This window comes from Columba livia, chromosome 13 (assembly GCF_036013475.1).
Source record: "Columba livia isolate bColLiv1 breed racing homer chromosome 13, bColLiv1.pat.W.v2, whole genome shotgun sequence".
NCBI classification, from domain to species: domain Eukaryota; kingdom Metazoa; phylum Chordata; class Aves; order Columbiformes; family Columbidae; genus Columba; species Columba livia.
This window is the reverse complement of record NC_088614.1, coordinates 1,464,651-1,489,121: the sequence shown is the minus strand read 5'-3', so window position 1 is coordinate 1,489,121 and position 24,471 is coordinate 1,464,651. Positions and strand designations below refer to the sequence as shown.

General features: G+C 43.9%; 1 protein-coding gene across 7 annotated transcripts in view; it reads left to right on the top strand.

Annotated features, from left to right (window-relative positions):
- The window catches only part of ZNF423 (zinc finger protein 423), a 221,125-nt gene that overhangs the window by 131,207 nt on the left and 65,447 nt on the right, over window positions 1-24,471 (top strand). For 5 of the 7 annotated variants that reach the window (XM_065028591.1, XM_065028592.1, XM_065028594.1 and 2 more), the window contains one exon: window positions 5,804-5,888. The exons of the other annotated variants lie outside the window; for them this stretch is intronic. In XM_065028591.1, coding sequence (XP_064884663.1) covers window positions 5,804-5,888 — 85 coding nt within the window. The remainder of the gene's footprint in view (window positions 1-5,803; window positions 5,889-24,471) is intronic. 7 annotated transcript variants of the gene reach the window in all.

Genomic DNA, 24,471 nt, shown 5'->3' with positions numbered 1-24,471 from the left:
CTTACCAGCGAACTGAACATGAGCAGGAGGATAAAGGAACTTCTGAGGAAAAACGCAGTGAATTCCACCTTACCCCCCAAATTCTCACCTAAAACAAACTTGTGTGCTAAAGAGCTTGTGGGTGTCTGTCAGCGTGAACGTCGTGAGGCTGCGTGGATGTGTGTGTGCGTACGTGTGTGCCTGTGTGTTTGTGTGGCTTTAAAAGTCATTTTAGAAGCATCTGCTTCATGGCCCTCCTGTAAGATAAGTATTTTTCTTAGCAAAGCTAGTGCAGGTTACACGTAGTTGTGCTCCCTAACATTTGCACATAGCCTGCTTTCCCATTTCTTAGCTTACAAGCTACTTGGGAACAAGCAGATCCAAGGAAGGGTTCAGAGGCCTACTCAGGAGATTAATATCATTCGCAGTTTATAGTCTTTTAAAATTATTTGTTGACGTTTTGGTTCAAGAATGGGCCAAGTCAGTCCTCCCTCTGTCAGGAACAGATGGAATGAGAAGTAGATTTTGGAAATCTTCTCGGGAGACCAAGAGCAGACACATCTGAGTATTGATATCATCTGACATTTTTAATTAAACATGATGGGGTGAGATTTTCAAAAGTATCTAAGGAAATTAGGCACCCAACTCCTAATGAATAATTCCAGCCCTAGATGCCTGTTTATGTCAATCTGCTAATTAAAGCACCCACAAACACATCTTACTGCGTGAAAAGAACTTGAGAATACCACTCAGCTGCGATAGTAGGGGCTCAATAAGACCCAAAGTGTGTCCTGAGGATGCAGATGGAGACGTGAGCAGCAGAGCTGGTGCAGGCCGTGTCTCCCATCCCCAGCTGGGCTGCTGAGCACTGGGTCTTTATTTCCTTCTAAATTCCTTAGAACACTGCTCTTCTCTTAGGTAGGACTAATCCTTATTTCATATGGCCGTGCCTACAGCCCAAAGTTTTGTCTTTTCTTTCCTTTCCACCGTCAGAAGCAGAATACGTTGCCGTTTTCTCCTCTGATTTCTTTAACTCTTTCTTTTCAGTGAGAGCTTCCATACTTGTTCTCTCAGGGAAGAGTTTTAAGTTCTTCGATGCGGTGACTACTTTGAATTTAACCCCATGAGGGCAGGTCTTAGCTCCTTTGCTGAAGAGAATGAAAAATCAGCACTTGTGATGATGGCAAATGGTGCCGTCAACAGGTGTCTATGGCCCACACAGATGCAGGTCGGAGACGTTTATGGCACGCATCCTAGGAACAGGTATATAGTTATTAAGAATAATTCATTCTATTACCCTTCATTATATGGACAAGACCTGAATTCTGATGTCAGTTCACATGAAAACTATTGGCGTTTCGCTCCGGTTTCTCAAGGCAACGAGTGCCCTTCGCATCTGCCTAGCACAGGGCTTTTCAAAGACTTACCCTGTCTTTAACTGGCGATAAATCCATCTGTTTCAAGAACAGAGATTACTTAACTTCCTTGGCTTTGTGGCGAAGCTCAGCAAGTTGAACACAATCTCTCTCATCATCTTGTTAGCGTTCTGTGCGCAGGGAAAAGAACATTTTGCTGGAGCAATGTGGAGTGCACGATGCTGTAGATTCACCTGCACATGTCCAGACAAGAGCTGCTTCTCTCCAACTCTTAAGCACTTGTACGTTTCTTTTTTAAACACCTTATTGATTTTTCTTCCTTAAACGGAGAAGTTTTTGAAGGACTAGGACTAGGTACAGGCAGAAAGAAGATAAAGGGAGATTAGATCTTAACTAGTGGGCATATACTTCAGAGTGAATCAGAATAAGCAAAATGAAGTCCAAGCAAACAGTAAAGGGGACAACGACATACAAAATATGTGACTTCTTTGAATGTTGGCAATCACTCCATCAGCAGTAATGCTTCTTGAAATGAAGAGGAGAGTGTGGACGCTGAGAGAAATTTCAGGTAAATATGAAGATTTAACTCCAAAGCGAAAGGAAGGAGGAAAATAGATGTTAGCTCTTGATTAATAAGAAGTGAAAATCTTTGGGAGGAAAAAAAAGGTACAGGAGGCGAAAAACAAACTTCATGTTTACTGTATATATTTGTGTTTGTGTATGTATGCACATGGATATTGCACCACAAGGCGAGTCTGAATATTTTGTTATATTTTGTTTGGGTTTTTTTGCTATTGAATTTTTGGAGGTTTTGTTTGGAAAATCAGTTGGAGACAGGATGAGAAAGCACTCCCGTTTCTTTGGCAGTTTTGGTGTTGGTTGGTTGGTTGGTTTTTAAATATCCATAAGAATGAAAAAGAAAGCACATAACCCTTGAAAATGCTGCCGTGTTCTGTCTTCATCACATACATGGCAAACCCCAGGAAGAAGTATCTCTGAATTCATCACCTGTGTTCCTAGGACACCTGAACAGGATCCAATCGTAATGGTCAGAAAAGATGGATTTCCAGATGGACAAAGCTTTTGCCTCCCATGCATGGAAACATCTGCATCAAAGGATTCGTATTAGGAGATTTTAAGTGAAGTCAATGGTCTTCTGTATGGAACATCACTAAGAGGAATAGATAAAATATGCCTTTTTAGTAAAAGGTTACTCTAACATCAATTTGTGTTGGTTTCTTGGAATTAGTTGTATGTGAGCTGTTCTATTTGGATAGGACTAAAGGGTGTTTTTTGGATCAGGAGGTACCATTCTGGGATCTGGCACAAGTACAGCTCCAGAGCTTTTTTCATTCTATTATGATCACATCAGAGGTGATGCTTTCGCTTTTCTGAACATATTTCCGCATGTAGGAGCTTCGGTTTTGAATACACATTAGTAGTTCCTTTTAGCATGTCTTCCAGAAGAATGTGGATGTCTTGAGATGCATGACAAGTTGTTTGGTATTGCGATTTCTCATCACCTCTTGGAATACTGGAAACAGTCACATTCCAGGCTGCTCTTTCTCTTGCAACAAATATATCCTCATTTTGTACTGTAGTTATCGTGAACAAGGCTTGTTTAACATTACAGTGGCAAACACTTAGACCTCAGTTGAATTTCCATCTTGAATGGTGTTGCTGTATTTCACCCACCCGGGTTATTTGGGCTGAGGCAGCGAAGGAGGTGGCACAGAAAGAGGGAAGAACGAGCCCTGTTGTGCTCCTTTCCTCAGTTCCTTTTCTCCTGCACACTCTCTTGGCCTCAATTCCTTCTCTTTGTTCTCCCCCGCACCCCTTCTCTTCCCTTGTAAATCCACTTGAATGGAGGAATATTTTCTTTGTAGAACAGGAAACCATTTCCAGATTTAAAGGAGGACAGTCTGGAAAACCCCTGGGAACAATAGTCACTTCAGAAAGGAAACCAGAACCCTCTGTTGTTAATACTACTACTTTGTGCCCAGATTAGAATGAAATATCTTGCCTGAACATGGACTGAGCTCTCATCTGAAGGCCTGGACGTCCGCTCTCCAATGTCACCTCGACGCCGTCACCTACACCCTCCTCACTGCCTGGAGTCTGGACACCTTTGTTGGCACCACACGTCAAGATGAGACTTTAAAAAGAGAGAACTGACCAATTAATAATGTTTGTGAAGCCACAATACCCACAAAAACAGTAGCAGAAGACCGTATTTGATATCGCAAATAACACAACCTTGCATTCAAACTAGCGCTCTCATTCACTGCGAAGGCAAGTCTGGTTTTGTGATGTTCTTTTAAAGACGATTATTAATGAGCCAGAAATGAACTCTTCGGTCTCTTGCATGTACATTTGAGTGCTCATCTAGCTACAGCTATTTGAAGGCAGTTTATTAACCTCCATATCAAGCGGGGTACCCGTCACAAGAGCCATCGCCTCAGTTAAGCTGCTCTTTTGCACGGACGTGTCTCAGCTGAGGCTGAAGATACTACGGGGAGTAGCGCCACAACCTGCCGGCTCCTCCGATGAGGGGTGGTTGTGCCAAACAGAGTGTTGTGGAAGCTTGCGAAATGGTGATGAGGAGTTTGCAGTGGGTCTGTAGATGAACGAAGGCATCCTGTCTCCAGATCTGTTAGTGTGGAGCTCTTGTCCTTCTTAGCTGGTTATTGAGAGAACCCTGTAACAGAGATAAGTGTTGAGCAAGGCACAGAACTTAGCTTTGAGGTTTTAAAGCAGAGGAAGGTTTCAAGTTTTGAATGTGACCACACGAATCCTTCACCGCCTAACGGTGTTTTCAAAGTTGTTTGTGGTTTGTTTTGTTTTTAACATTAGCAGCCCTCGGCATGTGCATGCCCGTGTGTTTGAGAGATCGCGTGTACGTGTGTGTGTGCCGGAATCGATCCCAGGAAAGAGCGCGGCAGAGATCCAGCTGCTTTTCCAGAACAGCCCCCATTCCCCTATGGACTCCAGGACAAAACTTGCCCGAGCTGCTCAGGGATAACCAAACAACGCAAATATTTCCTTTCCTATGGCTGCCCATGTCCACTTTCCCCCAATGGAGTGTAGCCATCTCCCTGTTTCGTTAATCACCCACTGCTGTTTTAGGCTGGCAAGCCCTGCCTATGTGCAAACACAAACTGCGTGCAGAACTCATGGCATACACAGCACCGGTGCATCCGTTAGATGATATTACAGCACGTTCATTAACCTCCAGCAGGGTAACTTGTTGCCCTTGATGACACGGGAAGTAGTTCAGAAGCTCCCGGCACCACCTAATTTGTTCTTCCCTCAGCAGGTGGCGGGGAAATGGGATCCCGTGTGCAGAGGGGCTGACAGCAACTCCTCTGTTAAACTCCCAACTTCTGACTTACTACTGCTGTCCTAAAAATGGGATTCCACACCCAGGCCTGGGGGAGAGGCTGTGAGAAAAAAATAAGGCGCATCTAAAACTTTTTAGTGCTAATGGCTCAAGATTCTCATCCTTTCCTTGGCTACCTGAGCTGTGACCGGGCATGGAGATTCCCCTGCATCCTGCTCCCATCGTAAGGATTCAATCCACACGCTCGTGCTCGGTGGCACGTGTTGCAGGAGGAGTTATTCTCTAGGAAAAAGTAAGCACAGAAGGCCCAGTTTTTCGAAACGGCACGTCAAAAGATGTCTATTTAGACAGCGTATTCCCAAGCAATAGATGAACGTGCACGTTAGACAAAAGCACTCTAGTCCTGCTTTGGGAAATAAGAGTTTTTGCAAGTGTACAAAAGCTTAGTGCTTAATGTTTTTCCTAAGTTGGATGTCTAACTTGTCAACATGCATTTTAATTTCTACAAATGATTTCTTGGATTTTTTTCTTGTACACGCACCACCATCAATCTGAGTGCAAACCCCATTTTCCCTCTTTGACTAAATGGTTCGTGTAATTGCCTCTTCACACTTGTGCAGCTAAACCTCCCCGGTACGACTTTGAGATGGAGAAAATACACAGTAGATTGTGCTGGGAAACTTTTCTTTGTGCTAATGCAGTTTTTCCAGGATTTCTGATGGGACACCATTACAAAATATCTTTTTTCCTTTTGTCCTTCACTTCCCCAAGTAAACAATAGGTGTTTTGCCTGCTGTATTCTTTACTGCAATGGGTTAAATAACACAAGGAATCTGCTAATGGCTCTAGTACTTAGTCAGATTTTCAAGTAGCATCATTTGAGCTTTATAAAGTTGAAATGAATAGTTCTCCTAAAGCAGGCTGTTCATTAGAGGTTGTATTGCTGGTCCCAGCAAAGCCCAGCCCAACGCGGGGTCTTGTCGGGGATGTGTGAGCAGAAAAGGCCTCGGAGGAGGAAGGTTGAAACACGTAACATGCTGTATTCATGATCACACTTGCCTTATGCTACAGTGCAGTTTTCTCTAATCTCTTTTTGGTTATTAAACAGAAAAAGACCTATCAATGCATCAAGTGCCAGATGACCTTTGAGAATGAGAGAGAGATACAAATCCATGTCGCTAACCATATGATTGGTAAGACATTCTTTAAACTAGGCCACTCATCGGCTGCTTGTTTTTTGCTGCTCTTTGAAATTCACTATTCTAATAACTTGTTAATATTCATGCTGCAATTTATTTTTTTTATCTTTCAAGGAAAATGATTTTGATGTAATGATTCTTCACTTCAAAGCTTTTTAAATATGTGGTTATAAAAGTGTTACTGCTGAGCTTTTTTCCTTATCCTTTTGAGTCCTCATGTAGCATTTTCATTTATATTAAAATCAAACTTTTGACAGTATCTTCCATTTGATAGCATAAATTTCTCTCTATCCATGTAAAAAGTACTTGCCAGTTGTCAACCACTTAGGAGCAATTATGTTTCAATTTTGTATGTCATGACATTGAATAGATTTAACTGCTAGCATTTTCCCAGCTAAGTGTGGTGAATTCCTGAGGAACATTGTCAAAACAAAACGCTTACAGAGTTATTTCAGTGGGCCTTTTTTCTTCTTTTTCCAACAATTCTGGACTTGAGAAAGTTCAACTTTTCAGACGTACAGGTGTTTTAATAATCAGTGTTTGCTGCCTTTTACTAGAGTCCTGTCGCAAGAGCTTGTAGTGAAGTGTTGTTGGAACCTGATGGGTTGTGTTTCTGCTGCAGCTCTGCAATTGCTGTTCTGATGAACGCGAGGAAATGTTTTTCCTGTCTGTACAGATGCTATAAATATACGTGTTAGCCCAAGAGGTCAGTTTGTTTCCATGCACAGACCGCAAAGGAGTGACTTACACATACCCCTGTAGGCATATGTTGGGTGAGATCCTTCAGATCCTACACCACGCTCTGTGTGTCTTAGATGTTCACGTGCAGCATTTATCTCCCGTAAGCGTAATGGTTTCCCTTCAACAATTTTACATTTAGGAGCCTGTTCTCCTCTCAAAAGATGTATGCAACTCCTATTTTCTTGGAAGTGAATTATGCATAAATACCAGAGAGGGAGAAATACGGACTGACAGGGTCTTCACACCCCCACCCTCAAATGAAAAATACACACGTCAGTCACGATAATTTTTGTCCTGGAGCCAGGCAGGAGTTTGAAGTCAATGTCAAGCAGGTTAAGATGAAGATATCTAAAAATGTTTGCTTTTGTAGCAGGTGTTAATGTAATCTCTTGTTTGCAAGCTTGAAGAGTGAGATCCTTGTTAATTGGACCATAGTGATTTCATGCAGCTCCCCCCTAGTTTGTTATTATTTTTTTAAGAAGCCTGAAAGAAAGAAGTCCTTAGGCAAGCTTAGCATTTATTTCCATTTAATTTGTGATCTGGTACCTAATAAATGATTTTTAAATACAAAGATCACAAAGTGCTGAGTTACAGTTCTGCTTGATTCAAGATGGGAATTCTTTTTCCTTTTAGAAAGATATAATGTCTTCATTTTCCAGTAACTTATGTGTGTTTATTTATGTATATCCGCAAAGTACTGCTGTCTGGGAAAATACACGATGAGATATGTGACATTACAAGGCTCACTATTAAGTGTTATTGGAAAAAAAACAGTGGTATTATAGAAGATATAGGAGGCTGAGAAAAGTGTGATGCTGTCGTTTGTGAAAACTGTACCTATTGTTTCCTTGAAGCAGCACATAAGTTATACATGTTTGGAAGGAACCTGTATAGATACAAAGGTGTGTATGGACTCAGTTCTGTACACCTAGGACATTGTAAATGCCAGGACAAGGTAAGAAAATATGTGATTGTTCCATGGTGGGGTCATGTCTTTGTGTCTCTTTCCTGACATATGGACTGAGAGCATTGGTTGTGCTCAAGTCGTCACTTGTTCATGATGCAGTTTAGGAAAGAGCGAAGTATGGAAACGTTTAATAGGAGCGAAGCTTCCTCCTACTCCAGGCATCTCAGACACTTCACAAGGTGCCGGGGCCGCCTCTTCTCCAGGACACTCGAGTGTGTTGTCAGCGAGTCTGCTGGTGGTGGTTGCTCTTCACTGGGAAATGCTGAAGGGGGACGGAGAGACTAAATGTCACCATTTCTCCAGAAATAAATGCTCTGCAGATTTTTGGTGTTAATTTGCGTAGTGAGTACTAGCAAGGAGAGCGGTGGGTTTTCTCTTGGGCTTGCTCCCGTGCCCTTTGTTCGGAGCCCGAGAGTCTTGAGCCTTTGCTCAGGCCAAAGGAGAGAGGGAGACGTGTCTCCTTTGTGTCTCCTTTCTGCTCAGGTTTATCCCTTCTCTGTTAGACCAAGTCTAGCCAGATGGGCAGTGAGAGAAAGAAGCTAATGTAGCTGTTTCCGCAGCCCAGCTGTGTGTCACAGGGGTTATTGATGTCGTCCTTGTCAATTTAAGACCCAGAGATGAGGATTTGTTTGTACTGGGGTGTGCTGGGATCCAGGGGTGAACCCACAGGTGTTTGGGGGTGTGGAGAGCTTGTCCTCAGACTGTGCGTTCTTAGGGCTGGACTCATCTCGACGAACTTGTATCTGTCTAAAATTAAGGTGTCTGGTTTAATATAGTCATTGAGGTGCTGTCTGGGGAAAACGAGTGATTGATACCAATCTAAGATAAGAGTTTGAGTAGGATAAGCATTTCCAGGGAGAGATTTTTATCTCTCTTTTGAATTTGAAGTGAGCCAAGACAATGAAATTAGCCTTGACATGTAATTTTTAGGTAAAAAACCCCTTGGCTTTGATAATCCAAGACCTCTCCGCAGCACTTTCTTCTCACGCTTTGAGAAACACAAAATCAATAGTTGACATATCCTAAGCACTTGCTTAGTTTTATTCTGCTCAAGTGACTGTCAACAAAAGAGTCTCTGCTCTGTGGCAATGACATTAAGTATCAGTGTCTGTAATATCGTTAAAGAATTCAGTTATTTCTTACATCACAGTCTGAAAAAGCGCATCTACTGAAGCTGGCTGTGCCTCCCTCCTCGACCTCTGGGCTCTGGAGTCAGAGGCCCTGCTCATAATTCATGGAGGTAGGGGGTTTATATTTTTCAGCGCTGTGTGCAGGGAATTTCCAGTGCTGCTCCCACACACCGCTTTGAAAAATTACCCTTCTGCACTCCAGCCCTTCACATCCTGCGCACAAACACGGAGACACACGGGTCCCGCCTGGGTCCCCGGGGGCGGCGCGGGCTGGATGTGTCCCCAGAGGAGCGGAATGGTGCATGTTTTGTTTCACTCTGCGCTGGGGCTGGGTGGAGGGCTGTAAGCACAGAACAGACGTCCTGGGCTGCGATGAGCCAAGAAGGGATCTCTTTAGAAATGTTTCCAGCCCGGGGGGGGCCTCAAGGTGGAATTTTTAGAGAGCAGAGGTCTTTGAAACATTGCACTGATTGGGGCTCCTTTGAAACGTTTCCGTGCCCACGGAAAGGGGATCCCCCTTTGAAACATTTACAAGCACCGGGGAGTCCACCTGGGAGTAAATCAAAAACTTTCAGTAGTTCTTGCTGCCTCTGTACTTGCTCACCTCCTGTTGCGCTGACCTGGCAATGCTTAAAGCCTCTTCCCCTTACCTCCCCCGTACCTCCCACCTCCCACAGCCTCTGATGTGCCCGTGTCTGTGTGAGAGGCCGGGGAGGATGGTCGTACACAGCCGGGGGCTCCACGGGGGCACGGAGCAGCAGCCAGACACACAGAAATCTGTCAGTGCAGCTTCTCCTTGCTTGCTGGGGGAGCTGTGGACCTTCAGTCCCCATCATGGGGCCGCCACCAGGTCCCCATAGCCACCACCAAGTCCGCGTGGCCACCACCGAGTCCCCATGGCCACCGCCGAGTCCCCATGGCACGTGAGCGGTGGCTGCCCTGGGGACAGGCCCCGTCCCGCACTGCCAAGGGGGTCCTGCTCGGAGCCCTGTGCAGGGGACATCAGGATTTGGCCCAGAGTTTTCCTATTGGGTTTTCACAGACCCCTTGCTCCCACAGCCAGGTCAGGTACCCTAATTACTGTTTTTGAGGGTGGACAAAATTCCACAGGCTCGTTGCTCTCCAAGCAGGTCAGGTTGCCCAGTTCCAAGGGAAAGCAAGTTTGGAAAGGCTGAGGGAGCTGGGGCTCTTGAGCTTGGAGGAGACTGAGGGGGGACTCATTCCTGGGGATCAATATGGAAAGGGGGAGTGTCAGGAGGATGGAGCCAGGCTCTTCTGGTGACAACCAGTGACAGGACAAGGGGCAATGGGTGCAAACTGGAACACAGGAGGTTCCACTGAAAGATGAGAAGCAACTTGTTGGGGGTGAGGGTGGCAGAGCCTGGCCCAGGCTGCCCAGGGGGGTTGTGGAGTCTCCTTCTGTGCAGACATTCCAACCCGCCTGGACACCTTCCTGTGTAACCTCATCTGGGTGTTCCTGCTCCATGGGGGGATTGCACTGGATGAGCTTTCCAGGGCCCTTCAACCCCTGACATTCTGGGATTGTGTGATTCTGTGGATCTGCACTGACTGGGTAAGAGAAGTGGACATGGCAGTACTGCTCTCTGTCACTGTCGGGTGGGGGATCTTTTCTATTTAATGTTCAAAGAAGATGAACAACTTCCCTCAGCCTTCCTTCTCTAAGAAAGTCTCCTGGCAAATGTGCACGGGAAGCTCAGCTGGGGTGCAGTTAGTGCTGGAGGAGGGAAGACAGTGATTCCTGGTCGTGCTCTGGCACTGGGATGGCTGCAGGATGGCCCTGTCCGTGGCTCCCATCAGTGTCTGTGGGCTGGTGAGCGGCCACCTGGCTCCTCGAGGCTCAGCACAGCCCTTCCCGGCATCGCTCCCATCCTTACACCGGCTCCCCACCAAAATTCGCGTACAGATGCGGCGAGGGCGGGAGGGGACGCGATGTGAAGCGTGAGGCCCTGGTGGTGTTTGGGAGGGCTGGAGGGGACGCTGCCAGAGGTCACCCGGCAGCTGCTGGGCTGTTGTTGGGCTGCTGTCCGGATCAATGCTTCCCGTTCAATGCCGTGTTTGGAGGAGGGGGGCGTTTTCCTCGTGCTGCCCTGAGCCGTGCCGTATCGTACGGTGCGGTGTGAGACTCCATAGCTGCATTACCTTCCCTGCCCTTGGGGATCACGTTTCAGGTTCTGGAAGCACTCTAAGGAGTGAAGCACAAACAGGAGGGATAACATCCATCCGCAGTTACGTTTCTTTCAGATCCATACAAGTATTCCAAACAAAAAAATGACCCCATAGAGGTTTATTATCTGGTTAACATTTAAAAATAATATAATATTTAAAAATAACAAAATAGGTTTGTTGCTCATAGGAAGTCAAACTGCAATAGTAACTACAGAAATAGTTTTCTTAAAAGCCAGCAATTTAGAATGCTGATTTTATGTTTGGAAGAATTAGCAGTTGATACCAAGCTCAGTCACTGAGATGAAACCAGCACAGTGGTGAGATACTATTAAAAATCAAACATAAACCAATATGTTCCCAGTTACATTTTCCTCTTCTGTTTAAAAATCAAAGCGTTTTTCTCTTTTGATTTAGGAACTCGTAGTTTTCATAAATTCAGATCTTAACAAAATTGCTAATTCATATATGATCTAAACAAAAATTAGGACTCATTTTGGATGGTCCCGAACTCCAGCCTGTCACGTTAGATTCTAAGCGCACGTGTATGTGAAAAGGATGTAGGTAAGGGTAATTTTTGCAGAAGTGACTTTGTATAGCTGTGGAAATACTAGCCCTGGGCATGTCTGAGGAGGATGTGAAGCATCTCTGATGCTCAGGCCTGATCTTGTGAAGCGCTTTGTTCCCCGTTCTCATTGATTTGGGCGCTGAGGGCGACCACCGCGTCTCACAATCTCTCTTATAATAAAACGCTTTATTTTATATGAAATAAATGTAGTCAATACTACAAAAAGGGCAGCTTTAACTCTTGTAAAATTCCTATTTTCCTGTGTATTTTGTTTAACACAGTGCTCAAATTCTAATTGATTTAAAGTTTCAGGGTGCTGTTTGCTAAATACATTCCCTTCCGTTTAGATACCGTCATGACATTGTGTCCTGAGACAAAACTGTTTAATCCTGAGGGAAACTCTTGAGACCTAAGCGCTGGTGTTAGTTAAAGCGTATACGTGGTAGCAATGATGATGACATTGTAAAGCGCTATCTTGGTAATAGCTTTCAGGCATTAAGGCAGGCAAAAATGTGCCAGATTGTTTCTGAAGCATTAGATGCAAATTATCAACAGGAACATATTTCTGGACTCAACAGCTGAATGTGTGAATTAATTATGGACACATTAGGAACTCAAAAATATTTTTTTAACTTCGATGTTTGTAAAGCATATTCCAAGGAATTGCTCTTTTAGTGCAGAAATGAAGGTACAACCTTCATGTGTTTACCCAGTGCTGGCTTCAATATCCAATTCTATGTGGACTTGCTTTAATTAACAATATGTACTAGACTTCCATTTTACATTGGTTTGCTATTGCAAAAGACTATTTCTGGGCAAAAAAGGCTGCGTGTACTTATCCTAACAGACAAACAACATCCATGATGTTTCCACACGCACACGAGAGCCCCGGTCCTGCTGCTGCAGTGGTTGGTATCAACAATGTTGGCCTTAATATAATCTATTACTTAATTGATTTCTTACTTTGAAACTGCTTCCATAACATTACGTTTTTACTGCCCCTTGCTTTCTAAGGCTGGAAGATTCATTACCCAAAATCTTAATAATTTTATTGAGCCGTACTGTGCAGATGCGGCCTCCTGCAATTGTTATCTATGCATATATGGTCAGACAAATGACTCGGTTTCATGAGAATGTGCTTTGCTTGTTTATCTACCGGGAAAGAAATAACATTTCCCTTAATGTATTCATTCACATATTCCTTTTGCATTTTTCATTTCATTTACAACTTGGTAATAGTAGTTCAGTGACATTTTTGTAGCTGCTATGACAACATTCCTGTTTTGCATGATACATGCATAATCGCCGATGATCAGAGTTTTACATTGCTTTCATTCTTTCTTAACTGTGTTAAGATTCCTTACAGCCTCTAAACTCAATTTTCATATGCAGTTGTGATTACACCTGTTTAAACATTTCCCTGGTAGTTTCATATTTATTCATAAAGGGAGCAGTTGATAAAACACCTTTTCTGCAATCAGTCTGGGTTTTAAGTGTGATGTTCCTTCAAAGTTATCATTAGCGAGCACCTCAATCTATTCCCAGCCTTTTTCAGTAAACTTTGCCCTCTACAGCAGTGACATCTCTGAATGTGTGACTTGTTCTTCATTTTATTAATGCCATTGACCTTGAAAACTGTTCTATGTTTGTACTGAGGAGTCTGCAGAGATGCTTTCTGTTTCTTTCTCAGATATATTTATGCTGTGTATCTCTTTAAGTTCACAAATTTCTTCGCCCCTCTTTGCCGATCTTGACTGTGGAAAAGAAGGCGAGTCCTCACCACGGGGGGTTTGGTTCTCCGTGGGTCCTACTTTTGAGAGAGAATAAAACCCAGAATATTTCCTGGGCGTGGCAGAGGGAGCAAACCCTCCATCATTTTTAGGTGTAGTCTTCAGATTCACATAAAGAATGTTTTTGGGAAGTTGTTCTCCTCATGGGACTCATGTCTGTATCAGTTCTGTCGTACAGTCTCGGTCTTGGTGATTTCTTTACGGGAGCTTATGGTTTTATCTGCAGAAAGTAGATGTTACCCCCATTTCTTCTTAATTTGCCAAAGAATTTACTGGTTTGGAACCATCAGGTAGCTGTACCACCTTTCTGGAGTGACAGAAAGCTTTGTGGTTTATTTGTGAGAGAGAACTGAAATATGGGAAGCGAACAAGGAACACAGCAATGAATCTTTGTGAAACCGGGAAAACCCATACTGGGTTAGTTAGGAATTAACTAAGATACTATTATACCTCTTTGGGGAAACCTAGACAAGGTTCCAGACTATTTCCAGTCATAGGAAAATGGGAAAAGAAAGTATAGAATAATAGTAAACTATAATTGAATTCCTTTTCTAACAATAAGAATTCTGGAATATCACTTTTTCTGGATATCTAGTTCAATATTCAGCACTTCTGAGCATTGGACCTAAAATGTTTATTTGGCATCTTCTTTTTATTATGGAGCAAGCCTCTGGTGTTACATCAGTGAGGGTACTGGCATGCATATGCCGAACCCTAACTCTATACTTACCAGAGAAAATGGTTTGTCTACATGTCAAAGGTCCAGATTTGTTCCTCCTGTTACTTGGTTGACTTCAAAGAGAGACATTTGGCCCGTTGCCTTTAATTATAGTTCAAACCAAACGGCATCCTTAACCTTGGGGAAGACTTAATCTGGTCTCCTAGAACAAGAGGTTACACACTGACATGGCCTTTAAAAATATCATTGCTGTTTGGTCCCAGCTGGCAAGCAAGTGGAATCAAACACAGCCCCCTCTGTGTGCTCTGCCTGTTCGGGGTACTGGCACCTTATTTTTATTCATTTGTGGAAGAAAACTTTTCTACCCTGGGGTTCCTTACAAGGTCCTTCTGCAAAGGAAGCCCGTGAAAATTATTCACATGCTTTTTACCTTATTTTCAGCATTTCAAGGCTTCTGGCACAGATAAAGCCTTTGCACGGATGGTCTCTGTCCTTTGCACCAGATGTGCGTGCTTGCTTGTATAGCAAATTTTTGTCGCAAACTCCAGTTTATTAGTAACTTCTGACAGCTTTGGGCCTTTGTAAGAATCAGGAGGTTTTTAATGGAATATTTTGAGCTGGCAGATTCATTGTGTGCCATTTAAAAAATGAAATTTCTTTAATTAACACATAACACGCTTACCATTCTTGCGACAGCCAATAACCACTGCATGATTGGACTGTAAGCCTGAGGAAGAAGACAATGTCAAACTTGAAATAACTGGAAAATCATGATTTTATACATGGAAAAAAATTGTCCTGCCACAACTGAAAAAATCCAGAGAAACTGTATGCGTGAATACCATGTTCTTCAGAAGAGAGAGCTCCGTAGGAGGCCAGACCGCCTCCCTGGTCGTGGTGTTTTCCACCATCGCCTTGTTCACCCCTGTGCTCCTCCCGCCTCTCCCCTCTCCGTGCTCTGTGCTCAGGTCTGCTGTTTCCTTCTTTTGCACCCACGGAATTGATGGAGAAGAATCCAAAAAATGGACCTGCTGGAGAGGGGCCAGAGGAGCCACAGCAATGACCCGAGGCTGGAACAGCTCTGCTGGGAGGACAGGCTGAGAGAGTTGGGGTGTTCAGCTGGAGAAGACAAGCTCCCAGGGAGACCTTAGTGCGGCCTTTCCAGACTTAAAAGGGTCCGATAAGAAAGGTGGGGACAGACTTGAGCAGGGCCTGTTGTGATAGGGTAAGGGGTGATAGTTTTAAAGTAAAAGAGGGGAGATTCAGGCTGGACATGAGGAAGGAATTGTTGCCCTGAGGGTGGTGAGAGCCTGGCTCGGGTTGGCCAGAGAGGTGGTGGATGAACCATCCCTGGAGACATCCCAGGCCAGGCTGGACGGGGCTCTGAGCAACCTGAGCTGGTGCAGATGTCCCTGCTCATGGCAGGGGTGGTGCTGGGGGAGCTGGGGAGGGCCCTTCAACACAAACCATCTGTGATTCTGTGAAAAATGGCACTGATTTAGATGTACCCAGTTCTGCTGGGTATCAGTCACCACTTCAGTCAGTCACAACCACCTCGAGATCTCATCCCACCTTCACACACATCATCCATCAGCTGGGGCCTTAAAAAGTGACCAAATCTTCCTAACATTGTGCGTGTAACTGTGACACATTTAGGTTTTACGATGACTGTATCTGATTTTGTAATCACAGGCAGGTTTTTTAGCGTGGCTCAGGCAAGGCACATCTGTCGGGTTTAGGTTTAGCTCCAGGTACAGTTTGGCTGTTTCAAAGGATCAGCACCTGCTGGCACCACTGGTGTGTCCTCTGCTGGCATGTTGTGCACGCATCAGCTATCACATATTATTGGGGTATGGACAAATATTTCTGAAACCCCATGACTCTGAGTTACATCCAGGAATGAATATTGGCAACAAGAGTTAAATGATGAAACCTCATGCAATGAGCAGTAACTGATTCAAGCTGGGCCGGATATAGATAGCCAAAGTGGAAGGGAAGGAAAGAAAGTATTCCAGTGACATTGTATCCTGTTTTAATTTTCTAGTTAACAATTCCCACTCTTCCTCCTTGTCCCCCCACCTTTTTTTTTAAAAAAATAGAAAATTTTAAAAAGGATTGAGCAACTTTTGACCTTTTGATTCAGTAATTGTTTGTAAAATCTAGGATTTAGGGGGGAAGAAATGAAGGGGAAGGGAAATGAAGGGGAAGGGAAGGGAAGGGAAGGGAAGGGAAGGGAAGGGAAGGGAAGGGAAGGGAAGGGAAGGGAAGGGAAGGGAAGGGAAGGGAAGGGAAGGGAAGGGAAGGGAAGGGAAGGGAAGGGAAGGGAAGGGAAGGGAAGGGAAGGAAAGGAAAGGAAAGGAAAGGAAAGGAAAGGAAAGGAAAGGAAAGGAAAGGAAAGGAAAGGAAAGGAAAGGAAAGGAAAGGGAAAGGGAAAGGGAAAGGACCCTCCTTAACCCTTTAAAATCTTTTGAAACTGTTAATAGCTGTGCCCGCATTTACAGAAGGACATCAATGGACAGAATTTCCTTGGGAGGCTGATTCTTATGTGCCAGAAACTGAAACCAACAATGTCTGTGTTAAACCTGGATGAGCAAATTTCAATGAATGGGGAATTTAAGTGCTGTTAGTTACTTTGTTAGGTTACTTTATATTGCATTTGAAAATCTAGAGGGAGAATGTTAGGGTTTTTAATCTAGGTAGGTTCTTTTCATGTTTTCATTGAAACTTGGGATTTTAAATGTTGTTAACAAAGTTAACACGCACTGTCAGGGCACCTAATGCCTGGGTACCCATCGCACCCCTTGGCGCAGAACCATTCAGCTTTGGGTGCCAGAGTCCACATGCAGCTGATGTGTGGAACACACGCTCTGTATTTTGCACATAGCCTGTTTTGACACAGAAACGTGCAGTTGCTTGTAAATGCTTCTCTTCCAAGCAGCTCAGGATAGCGAACACACAGGCATTTCTTGTGAACCATGAGCTACTGAGGGGGTTTGGGTTTGTGCTCTGGGTGTCCCTGCAACCAGTCGTGCAGGCCGGGTCTGTTCCCTCTAGAACTATGACTTCATACGCTTTTACTATTAGCACCTTAAAATACTGGGCTTTGTTTCCCATTTCAGTAGAAGTACTATTAGACCATAAGTGTACAAGGGGTAATTATATCTATCTTGCATTTTTATTCTTGTTTTAACATGACTTATTAGGGAAAGAACTCCAGAGACCCAAAATACTTATATTAAATGGCCTAGTCAAAGAGTTTTCCCATTTTCCTAAGGCTTAATCCAGGGCTGCCATTTGCAGGCCAGCAATACAGTAAAAGCACATCATTGTACACAACATTTTATTTGGACAGCTGTATAAAAATGGCAACACACTGTGAAATCCATTAACAGCAAAACATGTTAAATTCAACAAAATGCAGCTCATGTGGAACACTGAAGAAGAAATTACAGTCTGAGTTTTACTAGTTGGTTATCAGAGTCTGTCTTGAATGAAGAAAATTGAATTTTTTCCATGCGTCTGCCTGTAATAACAGTGAACGCTGTACATTGGCTTTTGAAACTAGTGCACACCTATACATTCTTGCTCTGTAGATTTTTCCGCAAGGTTTTTCAAATGTAATCCTAAAATCTAAGAGTCGCCAAAGGGGACAGGTTTCACTTGCACAAGTGGCTCTTGGTGGCGTGTCGGGTCCCACTGGTGCTCACTGGTGTTACTGGGTCCCGCAGGGACTGGAGGAGGAAGAGCTCGGACTGGGAATACTGGGGATTCTCCCCTTGTCTCCCCACCGGTGCCAGCAGGACCGCGATCCTGACAACCCCCAGGAGATCCTTTCACCCGGGGATAATTCCACGGGTGGATTTTGTAGTAAGGCTTTTCAGGGTTAATCAAATAGCATGGAAAAATTCCCAAAGTCTCTTGCAAAGTATTTGGTGTTTCCGTGGTTCGTGCTGTTTAGCTACGAGATGTTGCTCATCAGGATAGGATGCCATTAGGTATCCTGGTACAGAAAGAAGAAATGGGTTTACTATTTCCCCCTGCCTGGTAGAAGACGAAGCAGCCGTGTTAACTTTAGCTCTAATCGTGAGATTAAAAGTCTAATGGGGAATAATATCATTTCCAGTCTTCAAAGCCCACATCACTGACCTTTGGAGAGTTTTAACTTTAACAGCCTAACGATTTCTCTTCTAGAAGATGCAAACCCCAGTCTTTCCCTTGATGCAGCAGTGAAAAGTGGATGGGTAAAGGCAAATAACCGTGTGCTGGAGTGGGCTGAATGGCTTCTGGTTGCATTCAGGACAGCTCTGAGAGGTTGTTTCCAGGCGATGTTGCCTGAGCCAGCGAGGGGGGACAGCGACCCCAGGGTTGGGGACAGTGACCGCAGGGTTGGGGACGGCGCGGGGACGTCCCCGTTGTGCTGCCCCGCGCTCCGGGTGCGGGTTGTGTCCGCCGGGGCTCGTTTCCTGCGTCCGAGCGTTGGAATTTCTGGTTGCGGTTCCTGTTTGCCGCGGGGGCGAGTTCCTGCGCGGGGTCCGTCCTCCCTTCTTCTCCGCAGCCATCGGGAGAGAAAAGCCAGGACATGGGGGACTGCAAAGAGGGAGCCAAATTATATTTATAATATTAAAGTGAGTGCATTTGTGGTTTTGCCGTTCTCCAGGGCTTCTCATAAGTAGAAAAACATGAATTAGCATTTTCCATTTCCATATATTGACTGGAAAAATAGCCTGCTCTCAATTAAGACCTATAGCTTTTGGGATGTATGCAACAATTTTATAAAATATTTACAGCGAAATTTGCATTTTCCATGGTATTACAGTTTTTCTTGTGTTTAGTAGAAAGGACTTCAGGCCTAAGAGAGGAAATTCATCCAGCGTACCAGAAGAGAAATACATCTAAAATTAGATTGTTAGTGTTCACCCCAAGGAATGTCCAGCGCCGGCGGTGACCGTCAGCAGTTCTCCAAGGTCGCTTCCCCCCCAGCTGTTTATTGCAGGACCCTGTTCCCTGTCCCTTTAAAACTGCCTTCGGAAGCGATTGGAGCTTTGTGCGAGACAGATAAGTAGAACATTTTTTAGCGAATGTAAATGCGCACTGTAAAGAACATCGCTATTTCCTGGCTAATTTGCAGTTGTATATTTTATGTTAATTTCACCGAAAATATTGCACCCCTGCCAGGTTTAGTAGAGGCTCACTGTGATATGAATAATTTCTAGCGAATCATTTTTTTTTCTTCATTTAAGATTTGGCACCTTTTTAAGGTTTTAATAATAGCAACAAGAAGGAAGATTTAGAACAAGTGAAACATTAGAGCCAAAGAAATTCACATTGAGAGCTCATGTAAAATAGCAAGAATAATTACATGGAAAACAGTTTCCACAGATGTTTTTCCTTGTAATGTAATAACTATTTACTAAGCTGTTTATTTTAGGCCCTTGGTTTACAATAAAATATTTATACATGCTCTGCTGTAATAAAAAAATATTGACAAAATACTATAGAGATTTTTAAAAGACAATTAGTAGTTCCCTGAGCAGAGGAGACGCAGCGGGGTGAGTGGCACCGTCCCTCTCGGTTTGTCACCGTTCGGCTGGGCTGACGGGGGATTGTGGCAAAGCAGAGGGTGACTTACTGCAAAACACAAAAGCCAGCGCTCTAAAGACTGTGGAAACATGCTTTTCCACTTCAGGGCACAAAGAACAACCTGGTTCCATTCCTGAAATATCATACAATATGGTTCTGTCTTGGCTTAGCAAAATGCATCCGCTCTAGGAACAGGTTTAAGGTTCAAGATGCTGAATGCTATTCGTACAACCCGGTGTGGTTCAGCGGCGTCTCGGAAGAGCTGCCCGTGGCGTGTTCCAAACTGTCGCTTTGTCCTGACAGAGCCACATTTGCACGCACCTAATTCCTGAGGTTACTCGGTGCCCGTGGAGTGTGTGCAGGTGTTACACAGGGTGGCTGGACCGCTTTCTGCACACCATTGAAGTCCAGATAAGCAAAATATCATGTTTGCAATGGCGCTTAGGGACATGGTTTAGAGGTGGACTTGGCAGTGTTGGGTTAATGGATCTGATGATCTTAAAGGTCTTTTCCAACCTCAGTGATTCTATTATTTTTACCCTGTTTCACTGAAAATAAGATGGGGTCTTATACAATTTTTGCTCCAAAAGATGCTTACTTTTTTTACATGTGTAGTTGCCTGGACACTATTTAAATTGACTTTTTTAATGGACTGTAACCAGGGCTTATATTCGGAGTAGGGCTTATATTTTGAGCATCCTCAAAAATCCTGAAAAACCATGCTAGGGCTTATTTTCCGGGTAGGTCTTATTTTCGGGGAAACAGGGTATGCAGACATAGCAGTGTCTTAGGGTACTGAAACAATTAATTGAGAAATATTGAGAGGTCTGCAAATTCTAATTTCCACACATAATCTCAAAACATCTATTCTTCTATTCATGAACATATAGAAGAAACTTTCTTTTCAGGTGTTCAAAACCTACCATTTAAAATCTTGCACACAGGCTACTCTCCCATAAGGAACTTTAGTTCCTTTGCCTGCCAGTTTCGTAATGAAGGACTCTATTGTTTTTTCTTCACAAGTTATTGTACATCTTTTACATAACACTGGTACACAGCGACTTTAAAAGAGGCCCCGAGGACAGAAGAGAAGATCCCTGTAATTCCATGGACACGGGCCCTGCTGTTTGGTGTGAGCACCATCAATGTGTCAGAGGAACCTGAGTGTAAACTCCGAGTAGAGGCTGCGTGGCTGGATCTGAACATCCACTGGGTTTTTTTTGGGAAGCTGGAAGGTTTCAATATCTAGATCTGAATCCATATTTAGAAGTTCAGGCTCTGCTTTCAAGTAGACAATTCCCTGGAGCTTCCATGCTAGCAAGTTCAGAGCTTTAGCATTGCAGAAGGAACAAGGTGGCTGCCTTGTGAAATGATTTGGAAAATGAATTCAAAAGGTACCTATGAACCTCTTTTCTTGGTGAAACTCATAATGCTCACGTGTTTAAGAATCAGTGAATGACTATGCAGATTTATGTCATTAAAACATGCACAAAAAAAAGAACAGGCCAGAGGAGAAAACGGCAAGTATGAGAACTAAAACTGAACAAAAGAGGGAGCTCAGAAATCTAAAATGCTCACTTTTAGGGCAGAATAATCATGGTTACCAGATGCCTTTTGTTGTAAACAGACGTTTCTCCGTGGTTCGCTCTTACACAGGGACCAACACACATTGTGGGCCTTGCGCTGTGCCATGCAAAACCCTTCCCCGTGGGTGTCCTCGTGGAACCTCTTTGATAATTAAAAATTGGCTTGTCATGTGAAAGTCTGGAGAATCTAATATCAAACTTGCAATAAGAAAAATAGATGGTGTCCTATGCATAATATTTTTTGTGTGAATTAACCCAAAGTTGGGTTCTTGGCCTTTAGCCCGTTGCTGCTTTCCCGTGTGTGAGCTGTGCGGTTGTTTCGGTGTGACTCCTTTGGATCCATCGCTGGGATCCACAGCAAAACAAAGGGATTTGTGCTTGGGAGTCAGCGTTGCTCACGCACACAGGATCTTGTTTGATTTTCAAGGACTGCGTTATTGTGTAAGCTAATGATTTTGTTTTGAAGTTGTATTCTCAGGGGTATGGACATCCAGAATAGTGGAGGATGTACTTTTAATACTGATCCTGTGCCACGTTAGGTCTCTGGTGGAAAAACTGGCTGGATTGCAGGGCTTGAGCCTTGGATTAACCCCTGCGTGGAAGAACTGGTGGTTTCCTGGTGCTGAATGTATTTGTAAATTGATACATGTTACCCCTGTGTAAATTAGCTCATATGAAAGTGAATTAGCCAGTTCCCTTCCCTCAAAGGCCACTTAGTGTTTATCACGGTAGCAACCTGTTGGTAATTTTGAAAACTCAGTGCGTCTGTGGCTATTCTGCGCTTGTTTGGCTGAGCACAGCTCACTTAAGCACAGCTTACCTAAGCATGGCTCACCTGAGCACAGCTTACCTGAGCAGCTCTCCCAGCTCCTCCCCAGCAAAGCTCAGCTCATGGGTCTCAGTCTCCAGCCTAAATCAGACATCTCTTTGACCAAAGTGGGAGTCCTGTGTTGGTACGTAAAGCAGAATTGTGGGATGTATTGTGTGGGTGTGAGAGGAAAAGCGGGAATGTTTTGAATGGCTTTATTTTGGCTGTGGAGGGGAGTTTAGAGATTTCCCACTTAAACTGGGCAATGTTATAAGTACTTCTGTGTGGAAACGTAGTGTATTGAGAGAGGTAAATAAAGGAACAGAGGAAGAAAGCGCGTGTAGAGGAAGCCTGTGGAAGCAGTTCTTTCTCCTCTTTTGAAAAGCCATGTGGTATGAGTTACAACACAAACCTTTTCAAACATTCTCCAAACCTGGTATCCCTGCCATAGTGCTGCACGTCATCAAACGACTGGCAGAGCGCTTGACTTTAATAAAGCACTGCCTGTTAGTGTCTCTTGTACTGGATCAGGAAAGGAGTTGAGAGGATCAGATATAGCTGGAGAATCTGTCTCCAATTTTCCCTTGGAACTGCACTTTGAGGGGTTTTAAGGGTTTATGTATTTACACTGCAAATCTTTCCTTTAGCTTTCATTTGCTGCTCGGGATTTTTATTAATTTTGCAGCGTTCATTTAAGTTGATATAGCCCTTTATGTCATTTCCAGCTTGAAATATTAGTTCAGAGATAAGCTTTGTTATTAAATGCTTAATTTCGAACACTTGTCTTATTTGGTAAGAATTATCTCGGCGAAGTAGGCAAAGACAAGTCGACTGCTGTGGTTTTAAAGCAGCTGTAACTGGAGTAGCCCAAGTGCTCGTTTACAAAGGTTGGCATCCCTTCAGTTTGCCATCGCAGCAGCTGGACTTCATTAAGCGCTGGTGTTAATTACTGGGAGAGCATTGGTTCAGTATGCATGCAGCAGCACTTGGGGTGACACACACAAGAAGAAAAGGGTCACCTTGAAAAGGAAAAAAAACAGAAGAGCAGGGCTGCCGCTAATTTTGTAACCGCATTTCGTTCAAACTGATGCTGAAAAGAGTGAAATAAGCACTAATGTGCAATGTCTTAATTGCGTCTGCCATTGACGAGGCTGGGAAAGAATGTAGGCGCAGTGCTGGGCTCGCTTGCCCTGTAATAAAGGAAGATGTTAATGTCATATTTTCTATGTGTGTGGTGTGAAGGAGAGAGGGAAAATTCTTTGTGTATTCTCCAGAGTTTTCAAGCCACGTACAATACAGTTTGAGGAGGAATTATTAATATTTTCTTATACTGTAAATAGTATTCTACGGAGAAAACCTGTTAAGGGCTTGTATCTAAGGCGGAATGTTTAGGGGATGAATGTCACGGAGAATAACATAAAACATGTGGCAGCAGAAAACAAGTGTTGCTTGGAAATGTCGTGTCCTGCAGCCGGTGACACTCAGACAAAGCGGCCAAGCCCCGGTGTCAGCTGCTCCCTGCCCCAAAAACCTCATTTTTGTCCCTGTTTTTGGCCGGGTGATGGTCTGGGTGTAGGAGCCGGGTACCTGGGTTGGAAGGGGAGGGTGTTGGAGGAGAATTAGGTTATTACGTTTTCTTCCTTAATTCTTCATCAGGGCTGCCGCCTGTATTTTCTGCAGGAAAATCAATGCGTTCTGATGCTGTGATTTCCCATGGAGCCTCGGCGGGCGCGCGGCGTGCCGGGGGAGGTGACACATCCGGTCAGGGCAGCTTGAACTCTTTTCTTTATCCAGCGAAAGAATTCATTGGAATTTCACAACCTTTGCATGCTTTTGTGAAAACACTCATTTGTGTTTGCGCCAACCTGCTAATGGCGGATGCCGGGGCTTGCGAATCCCACCTACATTCGGTGCTCGTTATGGCATGGAATGTGCCGTTAATAATGCATCTGTGAAACTCAGCTGCGAGGGAGCCAAGTAATTATCCCACCATAGCGTTCTCTGCTTCAGTGTCATCACAACTGGGGCTTCATTAAAAGTCCTAACAGTAGAGATGTTGTGTGGTGCAGCCTGTATATATATTTTTTCATTTAAATTATCAGCAATGCCATGGCTCAGAGGTAATTTGACTTTTTGAAACCGTGGAGCCCCTGTGAATTTCCTTCCTCCTCTCCCTCTCGCTGCCGCACCAGCTGATCAGCCCCAGAAGAACAAAAGGTTTATCTGAAGCTATGAAGCATATATTCACCAGCTTCTGGCGTCTAGATAAAAAAAAAATCAAAGTACTCCATTGAACATGTTAATACTGAGCAAAATGCACACAGCCAGACACTAAACCTTTACAGGGATTTAGGCATTTGAAAAGTGATACTCTGATCAGGTCTTGAGTTAGGTTCCTCAGCATAAAGTAGAGCAGAATCATAAAATAATATAGGTTTTTAAATAAATGGAAAGCTTAACGTTTCCCCCTCCCCTCCCCGCTTTTGTTTTATTTCTTTGTCTGGTTTCTGTCAGTCAGGCAGTAACAAAATCTTGGCCAAAGGT